We start from the raw sequence: 25,066 nt of genomic DNA on the forward strand, positions 1-25,066 counted from the left end.
AACCAAGAAAAACACAGCCCTAGCAGAGGCGTGAGGCACGCTTCCTGAAAGGAGGGTCTGCAGGAAGAACCAGGCTGCAAACTAAAGCTGCGCTCAGACATGGGGGCTCGCTTTGTCCTCTCAGTGGTATTTAGGAAATGGATAGATGAACTAGGACAAAGACCCTCCAGGCCATAAACCCAAAGCATTTCCCTAGTACATATCACCATGCCATGGAGAAAACTGGGCTCAGATATGGCCTTTGAAAGGTACCCAAGAGGGCAGTTCCCTATTTCCCTCCATTTTTATTTCTACTCCTCCCCAGTTTCCACCTGGGAATGGGCTATTAGCAAAGGAAACCCTTCTCCCATCACCAATTAGCACTGACAGGCAGAAGAATAGAAGGTAGCAGTAGCATGGGGATGTTGCATGAATTTACTTCTTCCTCCTACCTGAATTCACCCTTCTCATATCCTAAAAAAGTGAGAAACCCTGATCCTGTTACTGTATAGTAAGGCATAGAGAGCAATGATCTGCCAAGACTTTCATATCTTGGTCTAAAGCAAGCTATGGCAAAGTCAAACACTCAAAAAATAGGAAATCTAAACTGAAGCTTCGCAATGAGCTACTCCTCAGAGGAATGTCTTCCAGGCCCTGTCTGCTCCACTGACTCCTAATGCTCAGCCCACCACCATGCCACTTCTCTGATCCCTGACTCGCAGTTGAGATGACTTGGCAGTCCTGGGGTCTCTCTGTGGCTCTTAGTTCCAGCCTTCTTGCTCAGTCTATTGCTTTTCTTCTTTTTCTTTCTATTCCCTTTGCCAGCAGTCTTTTTAGTTGCTTCAAGTAAGAACTGTTGGACAGCTTTATTACAGATGAATTGTAGTAGCATGTCTAAAGTATATTCTGCCTGTTGAGATTTTGATGTTTAAGCATTACAAGCCAAAAAGACGTTTTCCTTATCTTCCCGGGTTGCATCCTCCTGTGTAAGCATTTGAGATCTGACAGGAAGCTCCACACTTCCCTTAGCTTGGCCTTACTGTCCTGTAACTCTGTTGTGAAATGTGATAATAACAAGAGCTCACCTTGCATAAATACAGACCTAAATGTTCCCACTTTGCTCTAGTTTCTGAATTGGTGCTTTCTACACTCAGATTGTAATGATAATCATTGCATAGGTTATGCCTCATTGGCATACAGTTGTGCTGATAAAGAAATGAGATACCAAAGTGTTTGTTCCCGTTTTCCAGATTACTGGTGCATTACAGCCCTTGAACGCCTCTGTGCACCATATCCAGAGTAACCGTGCAGAAGCATACGCTGGGACAGTGGCCTCCCACGTTCTCATTGGACTGCATCAGCCAGCTCCGCTAGCAGAGGTTTCTTCTTCCTTGAAGGACATTGTGAAGCGTGTGTATGAAGTAATTGACACAGAAGTGCAAGGTTAATTATTATAATCCTGTCACGGGGGAAAGCTTTTTCAGGGGCCGTCGTCCATCTTCACTTGGGATTTCATCTGTATGACTATCAATTTGCTTTCAAAAATAGCGTAGTGAATCTTTTAAACTTTGCAAATATGGCCCTAACCTATCCATTATAGGATGGAGAGGGTTGTAGTTAGTTAATAATTATTTTGGAGTGAATAGTTTGGAGGGGAATACTCCTGCTTCCCCAATTAAATTTATTTTCTCCTGTCCTGTTAATTTTCTTTAATTTTCTTCTAAAAACTCTAATAGAGTTAATTTTCTTCCTAGTAGCTGGTATAGTGCTGTGTTTTGGATTTAGTATGAGAATAATGTTGATAACACACTGATGTTTGAGTTGTTGCTAAGTGGCGTTTGCACTGGTCAAGGACTTTTCAGCTTCCCATCTTCTGCCAGGTGCACAAGAAGCTGGGAGGGAGCACAGCCAGGACAGCTGGCCCAAGCTGGCCAAAGGGCTATTCCATACCACATGACGTCATGATCAGTATAGAAACTGGGGGGAGTTGGCTGGGGGCAGTGATCGCTGCTCGGGGACCGGCTGGGCATCAGTCAGCAGGTGGTGAGCGGTTGCATCACGTTTTTTTTTTTCCCCTGGGTTTTGTTCCTCTCTCGCTCCCGTGTTGTTTTCCTTCTCATTACAATTTTTTTTGTTGTTCCAATTATTAAACTGTTTTTATCTCAACCCACAGGTTTTCTTACTTTTGCTCTTCTGATTCTCTCCCCCATCCCACCAGGTGGGAGGCTGAGCGAGCAGCTGTGTGGTGTTTAATTGCCAAGTGGGGCTAAACCACAACACTCCTAATAGCATAGCATAGACCATCTTCATACGAAAAAGCAAAAGTGCTCAACATTTGTAGCATAATCATTAGTTGTATTGAACAGGCTCTTAAAAAAAGTGTTTAAAGTATTCTTGGGAAGCAGATATAGTCATGTTTTGTAGACATTTCCAGTAGCTTGCATGAAACAAGGAGTATTTATAGTCTGTTGATTACTATAGCGTATTACTACCTACTTTTAAAATGTTAGGTAAATATTTAAATATATTTGGTTTAAATTATTTTAATCTACTTATTACTGTGTAGTTATGTAAACATTTTCCTGAAATGCATCCATAAGGACCGTTGTCATAACTTCTTATCCTGTGTTTTTAGTTTTGAAAACTCAGTCTAACTTTCAGTGAAATCACTGGGTAGATCTCCTTCTCCCTGCCACTGACATCTCTTAGGTTTGGATGACACCCTGCAACTGTAAGCAAGAGCTGCCACTAACTGTCCTCTTATTCCAATGAACTGGAGTAAAAAGTGATAGGGTTATAACTGAATGAGGGCTAGTTTCAGGGAAGGGCAGCATTCTGATTTCATTGCGCCCATATACACCCAGAATTGCTTCAGCAGAGTTACTGCAGTTTTAGACTGAATTTATCATATCCAGAGCCTGGTCTACACACATGGCAGATCAATCTTGATGCTGATATCAGTATCTATGCAAGATGTGTTCTTCTTCTTAGATGTCAATGAATGTTCCTATGTTGAATTCAACGCTTGTGCCGAGAAAAACACCTGTGTAAATCTGGAGGGTTATTACAGCTGCGACCCTCAGCATGAACATGCAGATGTCAACCCTCACCAGCTGAGCCCAAGAAAGGAAGGTAAGAAACATAGGTCTCACCTTGGGATATACTGAGAATGCTTCTGCAGGACTTTGTGGTCTAACGCAGGAGCCACCTGCAAGGCAAAGATTTCTGGAGCACACAGTGCCCCTTCTCCTCGTCCACGTAAGCCCCCTGTTAGCTATTTCTGATTGAAATGCAGTGTATATATGTCACAGTACCTAGCAGTTTCTCTTATCTCACCCTCAGCTGTCCTCACTCACCTGCCAAACCCTCTAGCTTCAGACTCTGACTGCTTCTCAGAGCAAGTCACTCAGCGTCAGTACACCTCCCCAGCCTCCTGGGGAAATACGATTAGTGACGCTATTTGTACATGAACTCTCCTTCCCATTTTGACTGCGTGACTGCAGCCGGGACTCGGTTGTATAATCCCACCCTGAATTATACAGAGTCCTCTGCTGGAGGCAGACGGAGTTTGGCAATGGGTGAAATAACACTTTGTGGTACCAGTTCAGGAAAATATAGAGGCATGTACTTACAGCCCACAGACATCGATGGGCCTGCTAATAGGCTTAAAGATAATGAGATAAATAAGTGCTTGCAGATTCTGTGCTTTAGTTAGAAAACAATTTTACAATCCCTTAATCCCCAAAATTAAGATAAAGTATTACTTTATGCTTTTGTGATATGATAATACATTTATTTTCAGTTCTATTTATATTGCTTCTGTTGCTGCTTTTTAGCTGCAGAAAACATGAATGGTATTATTTTGGATTTGCTTTGTTAGGAATGCTTTAACTCTATGATAATACTATTTTTCCCCTAGGCTTGGCACTGTCTACTCCAAGTTCAGCATTGGATCTCATTAACACTAGCAATAGCTCTCTGTCTATAAGTAATTCAAGTCTCTTGTCCATGACTAACCAAGATACAGATGCTGGGTGCTGTAAGTAACCTTGGATTTGAATGAATATCGTCTTGCTTTTAATTCAGCCACTCTTTGATCCCTTTGTCCTGGGGCTGGTTGAGTTACAGGAGGGTGTTCACTGAAGCTGGTAATAGTTTTGGAGTGAATCTCCACCTATGGAAACAGGAAGAGAGAGGTTCCCCCAACAGGACATTCCAGTTGGGGTCTGTAGTGATGTGACCACTGGAGAAGCCCCACTGTTATTCCCATGGCTACTGAAGGGAACTGGCCTCCTGGAAGTGGAGGTGGCCGTGCTGGCTTCTTGAGCCACTTGTGCCTGGTGAATTATTCAAGTGCAGGTGCCATCATAGGGCTTGTGCTGGGTAATCCTCCAGCGCGAGAAGCATGCCACTGAGGGCTGTGCGAGGCCAGCACCACTCACTCACCCTGGACCCAGCTCACTGCATGTCCCAGGCTTGTCCTGAAACAAGGTATGGGAGGATCTGCTACTGACCACAGGAGCTCCTCGTGGCCACAGCCACCAGGATGCGGGCCTCTTGCTTTTGAGTCTGTGAAGTTGTTGGTGGGGGACATGAGTCAGGGAGGTTGGCCAAAGCTGCTCTACACTGGAGTTAGCCTTTGTGAATACTCTCCCTGCTGTACATGATAGCTGTCTGAGGGACTACGGTGGGAACAAACACCAGGAGATTTGTCCTTATGTGGGTGACTTCAGCCCTTTCAGGTGAGAGTTATCACAATGCTTTTATAACGACATCCTGTTCTTCTTGTGGGAGGAAATAGCTTTAAGTAGTTCTTTGCCTAGTTCAGAGAGACAGGCTGAATGTTCTTGATCTTCATCCCCAACTTCCGATCCAAGCTGAAGCTAGAGGAATTAAACTGAAGTCCCTCTAGAGCAGGGGTGGTATGGCTTTGGGGGTGTTTGGCAGCCACTTGGCTCAGAGGCCTGGAAACAATTGTGTCCTATTGAAACAATTTAAGAAAATAAACTTTTTTCTCAGGCTAAGCATTAGCATGAAAGAATTGAAGTTGTGGCAGCAGCATGCCATGGTCTCTAGGTTAGCCTGGGGGATGATGTTCATCTCACCTGACCCCAGCTGTCTACAGGAGAGGTGTCTAGTCGGGGCTCTCTCTCTAGTTGGTGGAGACAGACAGGCTCTGCTGGAGGGCAATTCATCCTACCCAATTTAGACACCTCCTCCTCCTTTGAGGAGAGTAACCATCTCTGAAGGCTCCTATCTTTTCCCATTGACATGACAATGATTGCACTGGACTGGAGTGGCATAAATAGGTGAAATGCTGTCCACCACTCTGCCCCCAGCCTGTAAAAGCTGGGGTCTGTGGGGTTTTTCCAGGCATAAATCAAGGCAGCCTTTGCCTGAAGAGGTGTATTTTGGTGATTAAAGTGACAAGAGGCACAGCAGGTGTCAACATATGTAGAGTACACAGATTCACTATTCCAAACTTATTTCTGTTGCTTGAACCTGTAGCTCAGTGGCTGATTATTAGTGTTACTAGAGATTCAACACAAATAGGTATAGTAAAAGGAAATAAAAAGAGTAAGCACCAAATTAATCACCCTAATGGGATGGTTCATGGATGAGGGTACCTGGTACTGTGAGAGGGGCAGAATCTGTCCTGACGTAATGTAAAAAGGAGCTTCCCCTATTGCTTGTCTATAATGGATTTAGAATAGCACATGCTTTAAACATGAAATGTTATTTTTTCTGTGATGACTCTTCCTGGGACTGCAATAGATCCCTCTGCAGTTAGAAACCATCGAATCTTCAGTGTTACCAGCAACAGTTTTGAAACATCCTGGCATGTCACTTCTACTCTGAACCATACTTTTCAAGTCCAAGTGTTCAAGGGCAAAGAGATTATACAAAGTGTGAAGACAGAGGAAATGCAAATGGATGTGTCTGGACTGGAAGCAGGTGTGATGTATTCAGTAGAGATCAGCTATGAAACGTGTGGAAAAACCAGCATCTCCCATCAAAATGTTAAAACAGGTAAATAGCCATTTTAAAATATTTATATATGGGTTTTTTTCTCTCTCTCTTTCTTTCTCCACTCACTTGCAGTTCAGCAATGATCCATTTGGTCTGTCCTGAACTCCATTTTCCACCTCCTTCAGCACATTTTCTCTCTCCACCCCAGCATTTACGCAATCCAGACTATCAGGCAGCAGAGCTCTGGCCTTAGTTGATAAAGCAGTGCTGGAGCTGACTCAGACTATTACAGATCTCGGGCTAAGCTAGAATACCTTTTTTTTATTTTATTTTTGTGCCTGGCACTGCATTCTGCTGCCACCCATCTCCCATCAGGCCCCATTTTTCCTGGTTGATGGCTGTGGCCAGGGAGAAATCCAGTCAACTGGTTTGTCAAAGGCTCAGCTGAGCTAGCAAGAGTGCCCAGAGGAAGGGCAGATTTGGTTGAACATTTGTGAGTGACCAGGATTAAAGGGAATAACTAGAGCAGTGTAAGAAAGCTTGCAGAATAGCTGAATAATTTTGTTCAATTAGCTAGTGAGGCTAGCTCCCTGAGACCCTAGTGTGTTGATCAGACATAATTTTGCTTTTCCTTTATCTTTAAATTATTTCCTAAGCCTTCATGCCTAAATCTCTCCACATTATTTTCTTCAAAAAGCAGGCAGTGAACTATTTAATACTGGCCATGGTGAGAATGCTGCTGTTTCATGTTTATCCATAAGAGCCTTCCCTTTGATCAGATGAAGGATGACTCCAGTTTGGGTCAGAAGGAAATTACTCCCTTTGTAGAGGGAAAGTAGGAGGTCTAGTGGTTATGGAAACAGAGGGCTGAACTTCAGAGTATGAAGTTGGAGCCCTTGAGAAAAAGAAAAATTTTCCAAAGATCAGTCCAAAGAGTAACAGCCTCAGATTGTTGATACAGGTTAAAGTGGTTAATAGATTCCTTGGCTCTTGGTTTTGGCTCACGTGCTCTGTATGTTACCTGCCAGGGCTCGCCAGATAGAGAATTGGCATGCACTGTTTTTTGTTATTATTTTCAGTCTACTATCCATGCTACCAAGATCAGGAAAAAAATAATAATTGTGGCTGGTGCACCAGAGATGAGCTCACAGGCAATTCAACCCTGGATGTAACTCAAATGCAGGAGTTATGTAGGGTCAGGTCCACAAGGATATGTGTATAGCCCATTCTCATGCAGTTGTAATTAGGCACCTAAATATCTTTATGGACCTGATGTAAGTGCATCTCCTCAATATATAGGAAGCTTGTAGCAGAATATTGGCTTTATTTTCTTCATTTAATACCAAACTCTCACAACCTTTTCCCCCCCTTCTCCCTCCATCATCTGAGATTTTGGTCTGGGTACACCAGTTTTGACTGAATCCTTTCCTTTTCTGCTTTGTCAGTGTGTGTTTTAATATTGTGTCCTGCAGAGGCCAAGATATTTGGTATTACTATACGGATTCTCAACTACAACTTCACTGATGATTTCCATAATGCCAGCAGCTCAGCATATGAAGAATTTTCAAGACTGTTGCTTACAGAGGTAATGCTAAAATATCTGCATGTAATATATATATTTTTTTCAATTTACAATTTATTTAATATAATAGAGGATTTTATGCCTGGCTGAAATATCCCTTGAAAATCATCATACTGTTTCCTGTGACCTTTCTTTATAATTAAAACAAAATTCAACTGACTAAACAGATCAAGCCCTTGGCCTTGTTAGCAATGGAGCCAATGAGAATTTTCCCCTACAGAAGAATAAAGGAATTAAAAATGCAGGCATACAACAGGGACTCCTTTCCTTGGACCTTTAGTGTGGCAATAAACTCACACTAAATTGACTTGAGGCTTTTTAATGGATTATTGGAAAGACATTGCTGGTATTCATTTCAGCGCTGTCTTCTCAATAAATGTCTGACTGCTCTCAAAGCTCTTCTTAAGGAAAAGTGACCGGGTCAGGCTTTCTTCTCCAGCCCCATTCATTGCTTGTGCACATTGCTTGAGCACTGTCTGTGCTCAGGTGTAATCAGCCATACACAAAACTTGAGTCGTGAAGTCTGTTACCAGCTCTCAGCTTCCCACCCAGGGGGGACGTTTCAGACGCAGCAATCTCTTACAGTTTTGCTGTAGAGAACGGGGCCCATACAGAGGAATTTGAATCTCCATCCAAAATTAGACTTTCCCAAAACAAAGGGGGACTCAAACATACGTGAATATAAATCTGAGGAAAAAACCAATAATGGAGCTATACTTTCAAAGGCAGTGCAGAAGAGGTGTTTGCTCATGAGAAATTGCAAGTTGAACCTCCTGACATGCTTTTATTTCCCATAGCAGCAAATTGTTTGCTTTTATTGTGCAGGAGGATTTTTGTCAGTGAATCTCCTCTGAGACTAATGCAGATCTAATTGGCATCATGAGGTTGAGAAGGAAAAGGAGCGTTGCCCATCTGTGTTGCTTCTGCCTCCTTGGGTGTTTGGGAGCACAACATCCCCTCTCAGTTCCTCTCTCCTCTCTTTTTCTTGCCTCCCCACCTGATCTGAACTTAGACCAATTAAACAGCTTGTTTGCAGGAATTTTTGGAGCAAACTCTGGCTGAACAGGAGCAAAGCTGTGTTGATTTACGGTGCTGCATTGCATGCTCAAAGGCATGCTTTGAAGTGTATGTAGGAGCAAAAGGCTCAAGCACGGAGATGCCTTCTAGAGATGTAAGGCAAAACCGCCATCTCCTGCACAGCTCAAATATTGACAGCAGTATGCTAGCTTTAACGTTCAGAGTAACACCATTTGTTCAACTGATGTGTCTACTTACTGGATTGGTAATCAACCATAATTGTGATATTGCCTTGAAGCTGGGCTGTCTCAAACACATTTTCTTGAAGTTATCCACCCCCATTTTTCTTGTCTCTCATCCTGAGATTTCTTTGTCATTAGACTTGGCTGCAGGCTGGACTTGGACTGGGGAGTTTCAAATAATCCCTGGGAGCTAAAGCTATGCCCATACTGGTAAATGAAACTTCCTGAACCATTCTCTGACACTGACACCAATTGGCACAAACCAGCCTGCATCCGTGCAGCTGGGTCTTCCAAAGTACGGCGGTCACATTCAGATTGCCTCTTGGGACTGGCCCCCAGCCGATGCTAAGTGTCAGACTCCGCCTGGGCGTGCCTGGGGGACTGCTAGCCAGTAGCAGCCAAAATCAAGCCAGAGTCTGCTCCAGCAGCAGTAGGGATGACCAGGTTCCAGTGTCTGGGAGTGCAGAGGTGAATATATAGGAGGCTTGGGACAAAAAGCTTATGTGGCATACAGAGCTAACATCAAGGGTCTGATGCATGCAGACTTACTGGGCCAATTCATCTTTGATGCACACAAACAGGGGCAGAAGGAATTCTGCTCCCTTGAGCCAATATGAAATTTGTTTTGTAAGACCAGTGGTCAGATGGGTACCATTTTCAAGGGTTCCTAGGTGCACCAAGGAGACTCACACTTCTCTGTGCCTCAGTAATCTCTGAAAAGTAAGATTTCTGAAACACCTCAAAACTTTTCTTTTTACAACATTTTCTATGTCGTGCATATATAAATCCTTAAAATGGTACCACCATAGTTCAGTTTTAAAAGGAGCTATTCCTGTTGGGTTCCTAATTGTCGATGCTTCTCTCCCTTTGCTCAGCTTGAAAATTCATTTCCAGCCAACATTTCTGCCTTATACAAATCTGGGAAGCTGAAAGTGCAGACCGAATCCCTGCAAGCCGGAAGCGTCATTGTGAGGCTCAGAATCACTGTGCAGGACCCCGAGTTCCCAGTCGATGCCTCCACATTTGCCCTGGTGCTTTCTTACCTGTACAATGGCTCGGCGCTTTTGGTGGATCAGCAAAACACTGCAGTAGAAGGTAATTTTAATTTTTTTTTTTTCCAAACAACAAAACGGGGTTTGTATTTTCATCACGCACAGTATCACCAGCATTCTTCCTGAAAAATACTTTATAGAGAGACAAAGTATGTGGAGCTTACAGTGGTTTGTTGGAGGGAAAACCACAGCAGGAGAACTCCTCCATGGGCTGTTATCCATAAGCCCAGAAGGGGTCGGAAGAAGGAGCGTTGGCTGTCCCCAGGTACCTGCAGGCACTGCTTCCCTCCACTGTGTTTAAGGAGGAGTGGAGCCCCTGATTTCCCTATTAATTCTCCTCTCTCCTTGTGAGCATTTGAAAGTTTGCTATATCTTTCTCGCACTGAATTGCGAATAGGATTACTGTGGAATATTTGTAGCCTTTAGCGTACACATGCCCTCTAGACAGTTTTGTGCTTCAAGGCTGTGGGGCTGTATTTGGGCCAGGGTTTAAGAAAAGAAATCTAACATCTTCACTATAGAAATCCAGCCAGAGAAATTCCCAAATGTCCTCTCAGCGAATAGAACTAAAGAAACACGTATGGAATTTATGTTAAACTAGGCCTTTGTTTGATCTTCAGTAATCACCATTTTTATCTTCAAAGGACTAAGTTCTGGCTTCAGGTTTCCCAGCTGGCAGAGCCAGCCAGAGTTCAGAGAGTTGCCAAAGCAAACGGAATGGGTTATTCTTCTCCCCCAGTGCATTGAGCCCTTAAAAGCTTATTTACTGTGATCAGGGAAAACTGTCTTTGGAGTTGCAGAGCATATGGAGGTTAAGGGGAACAGGACAGGAAAACAACAGAAGAGACAAATTGCACCTGCAGCCTACAAATATCACAGTGGTAGCAGATACTGAATTGCAAGATGCTGATGTGTGCCAAAATACTTTACAAATATTATTGATCCTGGGACGGAAAGAGCGGGGAGGAAGAAGGCAATAGCTCTGGACTGCTACTTTAATTGCAGAAAGCCAGGTGGCTTCCAGTAGCACCACTCTTAGCCAGGAGCACAGCCAGCTCCTCCTTAGGGGTGGAGAAAAGGGGTCTATTTCTTAGCTCTGCCCAAACAAGCATTTGTTTGACATGAATTTCCTGAAGTCAAATGTGGAAAATAAGGCGAAGGAGTGCAGCACATGAAGAAAAAATTTGTATAATGGGCTGTATTGCTTCCTGACCCCTGAGAGCCCTGGGACGTGCCCTTTGGCAGTAAGCCCACACAGCTCCTCTTGCACCAGTGGAGCAATGCCACCTGGATCCTCTGTGGAGCCTGACCACCAAAAGGCTACATGCTTGGTTTAGTGACAGTGGCAGAGCAGGGAATGCAACTTTGAAACAGCAAGGATAAGTCAGAAGGGATAGCACAAATGAAAGGAGTAGAACAATTGCACCTCTCTTCGTAGACTCATAGATTATTAAGTTTACTGCCATGATTAATAGAGACACTAAAATGGCTGTCTGTTGTGTGAGGCATGGTAAGGAAAGAGAAAGGGACATGTACTGAGTCTGGTCCAAGATCCATCTAGCACAATATCACATCCTCAGTAGCAGCCAGGAGCCAGTTCCTGGAGAAGTGTAAGAATATGGCAAGTGTAGATGACGCCTCTCACTAAAACTCTCTTAGCCACCAACTATTTTCAGCTCCAGGACTCCCTGAATCCAAAGTGATGTCTTTGGGTTTCTCCTCCATGGGTTCCCCATGAAGTCATGCAAACCTTTAGCACCTGCAGCATCATTAGGCAAGGAATTTCACAGATTTTTACCCATTGCATATACCTCTTACAGGTATAACAGGTAATAAGAGCAAACACAAAGGTAGTTTTTTTATAATGCTTGGAGTAGGACTGTTGGTTGAGGTGTGTGTGTGGGGAAGGCACTTGCCAAAAGTGAAAGGTCAGAGAGATGCAAAGAGTGCAGAAAGAGAGCACAGAGCACACCTTGGCTGAGATGTAATGGTTATAGAGGAAAAAAGTGCAGTGTGTGTGTGCATGTATGTGCATGAGTGACATACTAGTGCCAGTGAGCACTGAGAAGAGAACATAAGTGTTTTGGCCTGATGCGTGATTGAATGTGGCCATCAGAGGTGAAGGAATTTGCTTAAAAAGCCATGCTAAATGATGAGAAAGGAAACCCTCAGAGACAATGGAGCCAGTGAACGTAAGTTATTTGGCAGTTAGCACGGGAGCATCTCTCAGATTGTGTTTGAAGCCATCAAGAGCCACAATTACCTCATAGCATGGTAAGGCATTAATGAGAGCACTTTTGTTACTGGTGCTTTAGTCAATCCTGCATACTTCTGCATTCCCTCTAAGTGGCTTAGGCGGTAACGCAATAGGCAGATGCTGGCCATAGGCGCATGAAATTGTCTAATGGAAACAATCATGGATACAACAATTATCTAATGAGGAAGAAAGGAGAAAGAATTGAAATATTAGCGGGAATGAAGTAAAAGGGGAAGGCTGTCTGCAAGCAGAAAGATGAACGGATGTACGTGCATACAGACATCTGCTCTGCACTTTCTGTTTCTAGAATGGGAATTTCCTTTGTTTTGGAGAAATAATCATGGTGATTAATCTCTGCATGTTTGCAGAACAAGCACTTACGATAATGCATTGTTCAAAACAATTTTCTAGCCTCTGATCAGAATTATTTGTCCCAAGGCACAGTTTCCAGTCTGGTTTTCTGTTCTCCCTCACTTACGGCCCTGAGGCAGTGAAGGTGTATACACAAGGGAGTGCACATGGGATTCACTGAAATTATTCATGCCCAAAGCATTAACCTGGCCTTTGCAAGTTTGCTGGAACAGGGTGTGAATGGTAATATAAGGTTCCAGATCTAAATCCCTCAAGAGTGAAGAGACTCGGCAATAATATAGGTCTTTAACTCCATGAAAGAAGCATCTCTAACTGATTCAGAGCAGCTGAAATTAGACATAAGGAGCACTCTTAGAGCATATTAATGCACTGATGAACCAGGATCTCTTTTCTGAGACTACCAGAAAGAGGGTCACAGTTCTACAGTATTGCTTTTGAGAAGAGATCTTTTTAGAAAAGAGTTTTTACCCTCAGCACTTCCTCTGTTAAGAACTGAAGAGTGCTTCTTGTGGGAGTTACTTGCATTTACCTTTTATTTGAAGCAGAAAATTATTTGGATTAAGTCTCTATTTAATATTCTATCTACTGGTAGCTAGTGGTAACAGATCTATTCATTACCTGGTGTATCTGGAGGTCCTGTACGCAGAACTTGGTATAATGTATGCTTTTGATATAGCTATAGTACAAACCTACAATATTTTTTTCACTTCAAATTAATGTTTACTTCTAAAAAAATTATTAAGAAAGCCTTTACCTGGAGAAAATATTTTTCAGAGTACAAGGACAAAGGTTGATTTTTATGTGAGAGAATAACAACACAGATAGTGTTCTGCATCACTCAGAGCTTGGCTATCAGGTAAATGACAAAAAAGGAAGACCACATTCATAAATTCAAAAACTGAAGAAAGGACTGCTTTATGGTTATTTCTAGCTTAATGCAGCCAGAATGGAGGCTGTCTGACCAACGTTCTGGTTTTGGTCTTACAGACTGGGATGAATGTGCTTCTCACACCGAGAACGACTGCTCTGTGCTTGCACAGTGTATCAATTTGATGGGCTCGTACCTGTGCAGATGCAAGACAACCATGGATACCAATCCATCCCGACCTGGAAGAAACTGTGAGGGTGAGCAAAAGACTGGCATGTAGTTTCTCTTCACCATGAAAGGTTGGAATAAGTGGTGTTTGTCTACCTCTGCTTTTATTGCAACTGTTTATATATCATACAATGTGTATATAGATATACCTTTGCAGTATCTGTCTGAAGGACTATACATGATCTGTCTCTGAACATGAAGGTGAACCTTATATGTGTCTTCAGATTAAATCTCTCTGAGATCCTTCTTGATTAGCCTAATGACTGACTGCTGAGAAACAAGACACATACTTTTTCCTCGTTTGGTATGTCTGTGGCTAATTTCCTCCCACTGTAATGATCCATGCCCTCCCAACCAGAAGAGGAGACCCAGGAATCAAGTCTGCTTCTTTGTGTAGGCACAAACCAGATCCAATACAAAAAAAATCACCTATATTACAATGTGTTAATGAAATATCCAAGACCTGTTTCTGTAATGCTATTAAGCGTGGCTGAGTGGTCTCAGCCCCATTTTCAGGTCAGACCCTGGTGCCTCCTCATCCAGTTTGAGGTCCCATTTCAATGTGCGTTTTCTGTTTTGCAGGTGAGATTGTGGACCCTCTCACTGAAACAACGGCTCCTGAGGTAACAAACAGCACAGAGTTTGCTCCTGAAGAAGGAAGCCCTGCAGCCCCTGCAGCCCCTGCTTCCCCTGCCACCACCGAGACAGTGGCTGCTATAGGCTCCAAGATGAGCACCACTGTACACCTCCCTGCTGCACTGCCCCTGGGTGACAAAGTGCCCCACGGTCATTCTCCCACCAGCGCTCCTCCAGCCCCTTGGAGAAAAGGCCTGGCACCACAGATGGGCTTCGGCAGGGACAGCAGCCCCACGGCCACGGGGGTTGCAGCCAGCAAGGAACTGGCCGTGAGCACAGAGCGGCGAGCGGCCGTGAGTCTGTCGCAGCGAAGCTCTGTGGCAGAGGCTTCCCCCAGTGCATCGCAGCGAGCGGCTGCTCTCACAAATGCACCCACAGGCACTGCTGGGCAAGAGCAACTCAGTTCACCGTTGCTGGTGTTTCCAAATCAAACGTCCTTTGCTACCACTAGAAGTCACACAGCTTCTGGTGTGCCTCAAGCCAACTCTCAAGCTGGTCCTGGTACAGCTTTGCTGGCCGCAGGGGATGCTGGCACTCCCACCCTCAACGCCACTCTCGGAGCACATGTAGAGATGGGAAGAGAGAACAGCTCTTGGTCCGAGAAATACGCTGGCGCCCCGGGATCACCAGCTCTGCCAGGCGCCTCTCCAGCTCCCAGCCCGACGGCAGGCCCAGCCATGCACCGCAGTGAGTATGCGTCTGGCAGGGGTCTGCACGTGTGGTAGTTCATCTGCGTGAGAAGCAAAGCCTCACTCAGAGTCCAGAAAGATGCACAATTGGAATCAGTGGCCTGGGATGAAGGCATCTGAAACTAGTTTGTCTACGTCAAAATTATTTTCTTGCAGGAATTGGCACTTTTTTCTAAATCAGCATGTCAAAATAATTTCTCTTTCTGGTAATTTGGCAGTTAGTTTTATCGGTGTTACATTTCTTCATCTCAAAGCAGATGAAGCAAATCTTACAGTGCACTGAGCGTGGCTCATCGAAACATATGCTGCTTGTCCTTTTGCCACACATCTTGGTTTCTCCTGCATGCTCTGGCACCAGGGTACTGCAGCAGCAGCCGCCTATAGAGTTACCTTAGAGACCCGGGAAGGCAAATGACCTGCTTTCCTACTCCTCTCAGCGGAGGATGGATCAGGCAGAGCCCCGCAAATGCCCTGTGGGGCAGGAGCTGCGTGGAAACCTGTGAGCCACTTTTTCAAGAGCTGTAATTGAGAGTAACTAGGCTGGCGGGGAGGGCTTCATCTGTTTGGGTTTGGGCAGACGTATTGCAGCTAATTAGGGGATTTTTCTGTTGATTGGAGCTGAATCATATTTCAAGGTTAGAGTCAGATCTGGCCTTTAAATTACGGTTTTGTTTGGGATAGGAATGCTGCTGTCTCTTCCCATCACTAAAGGTATTTTTTATTTAGTGTGTTAGTAAGTGATACCTATTTCAGTTTTGTTTCTGCTTATCTTTATTCTGCCTCTCATGCCCTCCACGTCTCTCCGATCCCAAACCGCACTCCCCTCTGCTCCTTTCTCTTCCCCTGCACTCTGATCTCCTGTTCCTGGGGTCTCCACTCATCCAGCCCCACTTCTGGTTCTCCCTTATTCCTTTCTCCCTGGAAAACCTCTTTTTCAGCCACGTAAGGCTAGCTCTGCTGCTTCTCCAGCCTCTCCTGTACCACCAGTCCTGATCACCACAGTGTCCACTTCTCCAGTCCTGCTAAGCTCTGGGCAGCCGTGCTGATGTCCCCATTCAGCTTTTGTCTTCTCTCTTCTTCAGGTTGTATCCTTCACTCTGCCTGGCATGGGTGAGACCTGGGAACAGAGCTGGGCAAATAACTCATTTGGGACCTCAGTGGCCAAAAGGAGGAAAAAAATAATTTTGGACCAAACAACATGTTGACCTGAATTGAAAAGCTCCATTTTCTGCTTTGCTTTGTGTTTCCCCTGCCCCCTTTCAATGTAGGGAAGAGTAAAAAAATGTAGTGGGTTTTTTTCCTTTTAAATGAAAACAAAAAATGTTCATTTTTTTAAAAATATAAAAATAGCTAATTTTAACTGACAAAAAACCAAAGGTCATTTTCTTCCAGCTGGAAAACAAATTGAAGAATTCTACGCAAACAAGTTCGGTTTATAAAAACTTGTTTTCTTTTCCTGATGAATCAAGTATTCAGCCAAGTGCCTTTGCTGGGAAAGAAGCTTATGAAGGGATTATGCCTGGGGAACAAGAGGAAGAGCCACCATAGTGGCATCTCACTAGCCCGGGGCAGAAAATTCAGAGGGCAAAAATCCATGTTTGGTGAAGTTTAATACAGAGCTCCTACTTGTGGCAACATCTCTGACCCGGAGGGTCAACCTCAGCCAACTCTTCGTAGTCTGTCTTGTCTTTAAATACTGATTTTTTTTTTGTCATTCAAAAATTGTTCAGAACATTTTCCCTTCTCACCATCAGATAACTGAATGTGGTTTATCTCCTAAATAGCTATGTTCACGTGACAGGACAAGCCATAGCAAAAAGCAAGCCCAAATCCTTTGATCTGACCGGTGGTGGTGAGGGTTCCTTTGGGATCACAAGTATGCTGGGATAAAGGAAGCCTGCTTCAGTGGCTTGCTTTAAGCAGGCATGACTTTCTCCTGTCCCCTGCAAAGCTTTACTTGATGACTATTTCTTTTCTTCTAGTACCTGTCCCAGCTCAAAGGATTATTGTCCCCAATGTGACTAGAACCAACTTTGATGTAACGTGATCCACAGAGTATATGCAGAGCCCTGCTTTTCTGCTTGCTGCTTCAGAAAAAGCAGCTAATATGGGAGACTAAAACTCCATATAGGAGTCTGACAGTCTCAGAGCTGGAACCTGGTGCCTTATGTACTGTTGAAATCAGGACACATGTGTGTAGGGAGGAAAGCAAGCTGGTACACCAGAAAGTAAAGACTGATAACTTAATTCAGAAACAATTTTAAACTGAATCCTTAGCCAGATGATAGAGTTCTTGACGTCTTTGGTGAAGACTATCCTAAATTCATATAAAACATTGAAACGTTAGATCTTGGTATGCTAGGAGTGATAATCTGTTAGCAGCTGGAAGGCAGTGTGACGACAGTTGGCTGGCAATGGTCACGGTATTGGGTGATGGCAGTCAGCTTGCCTGGCTAGCCACTGAAGGGATGCTAGGGCTATGAATCATGTCTTGAGAAGCCCTTTCTCTCCTGCTTGTGATCACCTTCAGTGTTTGTAGTAACAATGCCAAAACCAGTGATAGAGAAAAATGACCTAAAACATTTGAGACTGCCTTAATGTGATTCAGCAGGTACAGCTTCAGGGAGGAGGCGTACACCCTGTTGGGATTCATCTCATCGTACAATAGCTGCCTAAGACATAGATGTCTAATCTCAGGCAGTGGTCTAGCCTTCCTCTGAGGCTGGAGGGAGGACCTTGGTGGTGGAATGATTTGCCCTCTGGAAGGACTGGTGTCACCCCGTTGCATGTAGAGGGAGCTGGAACAGCTAGCTGAGTCTAGGAGAGCAATTCAGGTACCTGAACATAGCCATAGAGCAACATTTCAGATGCCCCAGAGCATCTAAGACAGAGCTGGCAGATATAAGACCTACAGGAGGTTTGTGCCCTTCTTGAGAGGCATTCAGGGGCCAGAGAGGGCAGACTAAGGTGCTGGATGCTTATGTTTAGACATTTGGATTTTTGGCTATGTTTTGGAGGGCTGACCTTCTGCTGTTACGAGTTGATGCATACCCCATCTGGCCAGGCATGCCAGTGATGGGCCACACTTGTCCATGGAGTACAGTCCATGTAACAAGTATTTAAATTGTCTTTTTCTTACTTTGCAGCTGTCCAGAAACTTAGCGGCATGGTACGGATAACAAATGTGAAATACTCTCCCGGCTTTAGCAATACAAGCAGTGAGGAATACCAAACCTTTGCACAGCTCTTTGTTGATGAAGTAAGTGGCTAAGAAGGACGTGACCTGTTACCAGTCTCAATGAAACCATGTGTACGATCTTTTTCCCATGAAGGCTGTATGCCACGTGTATCCCTTGACACACCTGTGAAGTCTGAGTCCCCCTGACTGTCTGAGATTGCAGGATGAGTGTGCAGCCATGTTTTAGAGTGAGATCAGGATCTGGGGATTCTCTGGTGCCTCCATTTCCACTGCTTCTCATACCCACTTATACTGGCTTATCGATTTCCTCCAGGGATGTGGTGAAAAGTTAATGGATACTTGCAAAGTGCTCTGATATCCTTGCCCTGCACAGTGGTATATTAATGAACCATATGATTGTTATTACCCTTTGTCATAGTACCTTAAGGCTGACATTTCTTACAATCATCCTTGTTTTTGTAGCCCCGTATCTGGAAAGGGAGTGGTTTCTTGGTAAGTCATCTCTGCCCTCACTTCTAATTAGAGTGCAGGCTATCAAAGCACACTGTGGTATCAGCTGCGCCTTTAATGCTCTCGTAATTCGCAGGCATTGCCTTTGACAGTATTACTCTCCTAATTTCTTAGTGAATTTATCAGAAGTTTGCTCCTGCTGGTGTTTACTCAAACACACCTGTGCTTGGAAAACCACTGGTTATGCGGGGCTGCTTTTATTGCCTTTCCTGTCTCCCCTTAACTGTCTGTGTTTTTAGAGGCCTTGATAACTGTGGCGATAAATCCATCTCTGACAATCGTATGAATTTTCAAATCCTGCAGAAGCCTCCCCAGACTCTCCCTGTGTACAGAATTACAACCTGTCACTGAAGTACAGCTGTCCGCAGCGGGTGTGCTGACAGTGGCGTGTGTTCGGGCAGAGGTCAGGCCAGCGTGGCGTTAGAGATGACTGCAAGGAGGGAAAAAACGTGATCCGTTTAGCTGTGCATGATGTTTTCTTGGATATCAAATAGGTTTCCCGCTGGTCATTACTGGTTTGCACCTTTCTGGATGTGTTAGCGGAGCACAGCTTTCTCAGAGTTGCTTCAGCCCCAAGCTGTCACATCAGAAAAACAGTCGCAAAGTGAGAGGGACGTGATTAGCAAAGTGAAAAGGGAACAATTCTCCACTGACCTCACTCTCATTCAGCATCACTCTCTGCCCGAGGCTCTTTTGGAATAGCATAGTATTAAACTGGACTAAAATGAATATATTTTCTTCATGGGCTATTCAGTCAGATACCTTAATCCAGAAAATCACCAATACAAAGATATTTGGAAAATTTGTAAAATGATTACATAAAGGAACTAAAGTAAGTTTTTGTGTCAGTTTTACCCAGTTCTCAAAGTTTCAGGCAGGAAATGATCCCTTGTGATTGTAAGGAACTAACTCCCTTTTCCAGTGGACTGGTTTTGTGGATCAGCTGGCGAGATGTGTTAGCATTGATTCCAACTATCTCTAAACCACTGTATATAGGCTATAGTATCATAGCTACTGTACACGGCAAAATATGTTGCAAGTGTTTTATTACAAACGTTGAGTTTCTAGATGCCGAAGATAAGGGAGTTTAGGAAAACAAAAAGATCTGCATATTTTCTTTTCAGGTTATAAGGGCCAGAAATCAATCCTTTAAATTAAGCGAGGAAAGTTTCATGGGCTTTAAAAGCACTATCAGGTTCCAGTTAAATAAACTTTGCCAGAGATTTTTTTTTAAACCTCTTTGGAGTCACCATGTACCATTCAGAGGATTTATAAATCCTAATGTGTATAATGTTCTTTAGCGTAGAGCTGCCCCAGCACTTAAGTGCTATGTGGTTAAATTGGCAGCACAGCAAATGGAAATACCATCCTTTAAATAATGTGTAGATGAGAATGAGGTAAAAACTTGATGTGACAACTTGCACTGTCATTGTCCAGGCTAGTTTCACCATCCTCCTTGCAATGCAACTGAAAAACAACACAGCTAAGGGCGAGAGAGTATTTTGGTCTTCTTGGGTTTTGCTCAGCCTGTCTGTTGCAACAGCCGATAAGAATATCATGGCAGCTAGGGCTTGTCCTCGAGAAAATGAATCAGGAAAACACAAGGTTTGAATTGAAAATGCATTTGCTAAGGTGCATTGAATTCCTGAGTGGAAAAGGTTTTGAATTTGGGTGTCTTAAACCTAACTGATTGACAAAAAGTGTGAAAGTAATAAATGCTATTGCCTTATCAAGGTGACCCCCTCATTTGGAAGTGACATAGCCTTGTTTGATGTAGCTTAATGCACTTAAACTGATTGCAGTTAAAGCTATTGGAATGTGGAATGAGTGTTGATACAGGGATTAAGGCAGTTTCATTATTCCTGTGTAATTTCACCCCTTCTGTTAATTTGAGTTCATCCCCAGTTTGGGACATCCTTAAAGCTGCTGGTGCTTGTGGCTGGGCAGATGTGTGCTCTAGTACCTTCTCTCTGAAGGTACAGCCAAAGCACAGACAGTGGGGAGGGTTTTTTTTCCCTTTTAGTGAAAAAACAGGCTTCATGCAGGGTTCTGTTCAAATTGATGTACATTTTACTTATTTCCAGTTTCCAGACTGCCAGGACGTTCCCTGCTCTGCTGGCCATGCAGGTGCCTGTGCAGGTACCCACAATAGCTTCAATGAGCTGCTGACATTTTGCCTGGGACCTATGGATGGGTGGTCCCAGAAAACCCACCAAACACGCCACAGCCACCCATGGGGTGAGCTTGGCTGCTTGAGCCTGCCACTTTCCTTTTGCTCAAAAAACCTATTGGCCTTGCCCATCCCCTTAAATCGGTTTTAGTGTGGCTTCCATCTGGCCCTGAACTTGGACTTTATCTGCCTCCTGGTTTTTTGCCTGAGTAAGGGACATTCCCTTCCCTCGATGCTGGTGTTAACTGTGCTCATGTTGTCTCCCTTCCTTGTGGCTCTTCTTCTGGCATACCAATTTCTCCTGGTCTGGCATTGCTAGTGTTTCCTTTGTGTGCTACAGAAATCGTAGATACAATGATGGATCCCACGATAATTTATATGTCTAGTAAGAAAACCTCATACTCAAGGGTATTATATATTGAATATTTCCTTCTAAAAAGTTCACTCTTTCTTTTCCTTTTTTTTCTAGCCCCACTTCATTGAAATAATTATTGAAATAATCAACCATTATTTCCATAACCTGGGGTGTGGTACCTGTTGTGAAATCATGTAGCCTTCTGGATAAAGGGTTTTGTAGTGTCACCTAGTGGCTAAATACATATACAGGGATGTCCCCCTGCCACTTTTCAAGCTCTGAGTCCTGCTTTATGAGGAAAAATATGAATAAGGACAGAAACAAAACAAACAAACAAAGAAAAACAGGCAAAAAAAATTTCCCAAGCCTTAGGTAAAAAGAAGCACTGATAAAATAAAATCTTCGGGAGACAGATGAGAAGGGAATGCTGGTGAAATCGGGGATGGGCTAAGAGGGTGTCACAGGTGTGTGTATTTAATGTCCAGAAGTTCAGACAAAAACTATGAAAGATGAAAACTTAGGGCTGACCTCCAACTTTTCAGTACACGCTTGTGAAACAGCAGAAAGAGAGGGGAGAAGGGGCCCAAGAGCCCCCTGGCTTGGTGAAACGGGAGATTTTGGGGCTGACGAGGACAGCCTACGGTCTGCCCAGGCTTTTGTGGGGAAGTTAGCTCTTTCCATCCTCCCGGCTCTGCCTGCGTGCCCCGTGGGGCACTGCAAGGTTTGCTGTGTGGGACTTGCAGATGCGTGGGAGCCCTTTCCAGGTGAATGCAGGGGGTTTGCCGTGTGCAATGTTACCTTGCCACCAAGTGCATGCAACACACATCAGCTCTGGCGCCTCAGAAAAGGGCTGCAGCATGCCTGCAAAATCTGGGGCCATCTGCAGGGCTGGATAATACATAGCAGGCAAGTAAGTAGGGACTGGATGACACACAGCGGGCAGGAAGGTCAGACTTGGCACATAGGTGCCAAGAGCTGTGGTCACCTGGGAGAATCCAGCACAAAATGCATGAGCTCTGTGCGTGGGTGCAAGAGAAATGAGGCTGCTTCTCCCATCGGCTCCCACCGCTGACCCTTGCCTTGCCTCTTCCCTGGGCTCTCCCTGGTAGGAGTCACTGCCTGCACCCCTGAGCATTACACTGCTGACATGAGCTCTGCCTTAAACTCATGGCTGAAATCCAGCCCTGCTGCTCCAGATATTTCCTGCAGGAGATGCGTAGAGGAAGAAGGGGTTGGAGGTGACCGCAACGTAGCCCCTGCCTGCCCCCTTAATTCTCTGGAAAGGTGAGCTAGGGAAGGAAGTGAGCGATGTACCCTAAAGAGAGGGCCCAGAGCAAGGTGCTGGGAAAGAGGTGCGACTCTCCTGCGCAGGGCAGCGATGTGCCAGCTCTCACCTGGGCCAAGTGCTGCTTGTCCGGCCCTTACAGTGCGGTTGCTCTGCTGCTCTGTGCCTTCCTCTCTGCTGGCATCTCCTGGGAGCCTGATAGCCACGGGAGGGTGAGGGCAAAGAGCACGTATGCTGAGAAATTACAAAAATGTAGGTGTTTCTGTGGCTGTTTCCATCTCTCTGTCTCCTGCACTGAAGCTAGTGGCTGCTATGTAGAAGGAAGCTGTGTGTATCCCAGGCTCAGGAGGGTTGACAGGGATGGCATGGGATTTGTCCTTTGTGTGCTGCTGGGAGCTGCTCTCTTACCATGGACAGTCTCCTGTTGCACTTTTGGTGGCAGTTTCTAAGTGCAATTTTAATACCAATAGCTCAGAACAGCCTTTACTAACTGCCTGATGCAGGCTTGAAAGTTATGTCCCACACTTTTTGTTGCTGCACTTTTTATTTGTGTGGAAGAATTTAAAAAGACTTCCCAGGCATAGGTGAAAGATACTAAGAAACACAGAGGATCTGTCAGCATCTCCTGGAGAAAGGGAGAGAAGAAAATACACAACTGTAATGGGAAAATTCAGGACGTTGATGGATGGGCTCACACAGCCTGTGCTAACCCTGGCATCTAGTCTTCAGATATGCGCTCTGCCTGCATTGTACTTAGATGCTGGGGCAAGACCTGGCATGCAAACCTGTGTGTGTGTGTGTGTGCACACCTTGCTTTCCCTTGGGACATGCAGGGAGTCCAGCACAGTCTTATCGGGCCCCTTGTCCAGGCAACTAGAGGAAAAGGTCTGAGGGGAGCACTTGTGGATGTTTACCAGTTTCTCTTTGTGCTGAGTTTCTCAGAACTAGGTCTGTAGTTCTGTATGTAATGTTTTCTCAACATGTTCTTTAAAGCTGAATTAATATTAGCCTTGTGTCTTGTTGGGGGTTGGTCCCCAGGTGAGATGATGCCATCTGACCTGTGTTTGCTTCTCCTGTGGCTGGTGCTGGGCCTGGAGATGAAGGGGAACGGTGCTGGAAATGCAAAAGCTGTTGTACGTCCCCTTGGGCTCCTGTGTATGCCCGGGTGCCCTGCCCCATGGACTGCCCTCCTGTGGGAGGAGAAGGAGATGTTCCCACAGGCAGCGGCCCTCTGGAGGTACCACCCAGCCTTGGAGGGTAGAGAGGGAAGAGGTTGAACATGCAGCTCCAGTCTGTTTATCTCTTTGAGGGGAGTTGGTTTTTCCATCTGAGCTGGATGGCGGAGAGGCTGGGCAGCCCAGCTGATGCAAAGTTTCACACAGCATTGTGTTTTCCCATCCCACAGAAAGCAGACCATCCTGCTCTTCAGCGGTGGTAAAGGAGGCTGCTTTGGGGGCTATCGTGAATAAGGCTCAGTGTGCTTTGAAAAAGGTGGCATTTTCTTTCTTAGTCCACTATTGAATTCCAAGGTCACTGTGTACGGACCATGAACGTTTATTTTATTGATTTCTCTAGACTGCCCTAAGTTCAGCTGTGATTTGGTGCTGCAATACTTTGAGGGTGACAGCTCCTGTTCAAAACAGTGCAGAGCCATCTCCTAGCCCTGCTCTTGGACTCTTGGGGAGGACCGTGAGTAGGGGCTGCGTGCCCCAATGACAGTCAGAATCTGCAGAAATAATGTGATATTCCTCAGGGAAGACTTTAATGAAATATTTCTGAGATCAAATCCAGGACTGACTTGATGGGAGGTTGAGTTGTGTGGCAGTGCTGATGGCATGAAACACCCTTCTGTTTTCTTTACCTTGGTCCGGGCATTTAAAAAGAGGGAAGTTAACGCTCAGTGATAAGCAGGAGAATTTTGCTTATTTGTTTGGCTCTGGTGAGAAAGGCTTGGTGAGACCTGTGAAGAAAGGCTTGAGGGTGGTCTGCGCTAAGCTGTAACATACCTGAGCTAAGGGAGCCTCCAGCGTGGAGTGTCAGGGGGCCTCTCCACTTCCATTGGCAGCTCCTCTTCGTATTGGGTTGCCCGCTCTCCCTGGGGGCGTTTTGAGAGGCAGAACATGGGAGCTTCCCTGCAGTCTCCTCCCTCCCTTGCCGTTACCAGAGGCAAGAACCTGTGCCAAATGACAGATGAAGTATCTTAATTGCTTATCTTGTTTAAGATTCATGGTTAAATACATACAATATCCTTCAGCTGCTGTAGAGTGGAAACGTTATAAAGCAAAAGGTCAATTTTCTGCTGCTTCCCTCCAGAGTATGAAGCACAACTGTTATGCATAATGCTCTCTTCTGGGCAGTGTACAGAGCCCAAAATGTAATTGCTTCTATCTGTCCATCTCCACATGCATTTTGTTTTTATTCCAGGTACATAAATCTCTGCCCCTTGAGGTTCTTCAGCAGGTGGATGCTGGCCTGATTAAAGTGTTGATAACGGGTATTACTAATGGGAGCACAGTGGTAAGTTTCAATTTACTGATTGCAGAAGATGTGGATATCTACTACATCATCACCACTTTTCGTGATGCCTTTGAACACAGCTCCTATTTCACAGTTGACAAGAGCAATCTCTTGATAAACGGTAAGGAGCAGTTTGTA

At 44.7% G+C, this 25,066-nt stretch overlaps 1 protein-coding gene across 7 annotated transcripts in view; it reads left to right on the forward strand.

Moving 5' to 3' along the window:
* The window catches only part of UMODL1 (uromodulin like 1), an 81,159-nt gene that overhangs the window by 40,001 nt on the left and 16,092 nt on the right, over positions 1-25,066 (forward strand). For all 7 annotated transcript variants that reach the window (XR_012039771.1, XM_072847023.1, XM_072847005.1 and 4 more), the window contains 10 exons: positions 1,230-1,422; positions 2,971-3,111; positions 3,899-4,018; positions 5,755-6,009; positions 7,422-7,534; positions 9,666-9,885; positions 13,459-13,596; positions 14,150-14,890; positions 18,039-18,151; positions 24,836-25,049. Coding sequence is in view for 6 of the 7 variants with exons in the window: in XM_072847023.1 (XP_072703124.1) it covers positions 1,230-1,422; positions 2,971-3,111; positions 3,899-4,018; positions 5,755-6,009; positions 7,422-7,534; positions 9,666-9,885; positions 13,459-13,596; positions 14,150-14,890; positions 18,039-18,151; positions 24,836-25,049 (2,248 nt within the window). In the remaining variant the exon portion in view is untranslated. The remainder of the gene's footprint in view (positions 1-1,229; positions 1,423-2,970; positions 3,112-3,898; positions 4,019-5,754; positions 6,010-7,421; positions 7,535-9,665; positions 9,886-13,458; positions 13,597-14,149; positions 14,891-18,038; positions 18,152-24,835; positions 25,050-25,066) is intronic.

This window comes from Ciconia boyciana, chromosome 1 (genome assembly GCF_034638445.1).
Source record: "Ciconia boyciana chromosome 1, ASM3463844v1, whole genome shotgun sequence".
Classification (NCBI taxonomy): Eukaryota; Metazoa; Chordata; class Aves; order Ciconiiformes; family Ciconiidae; genus Ciconia; species Ciconia boyciana.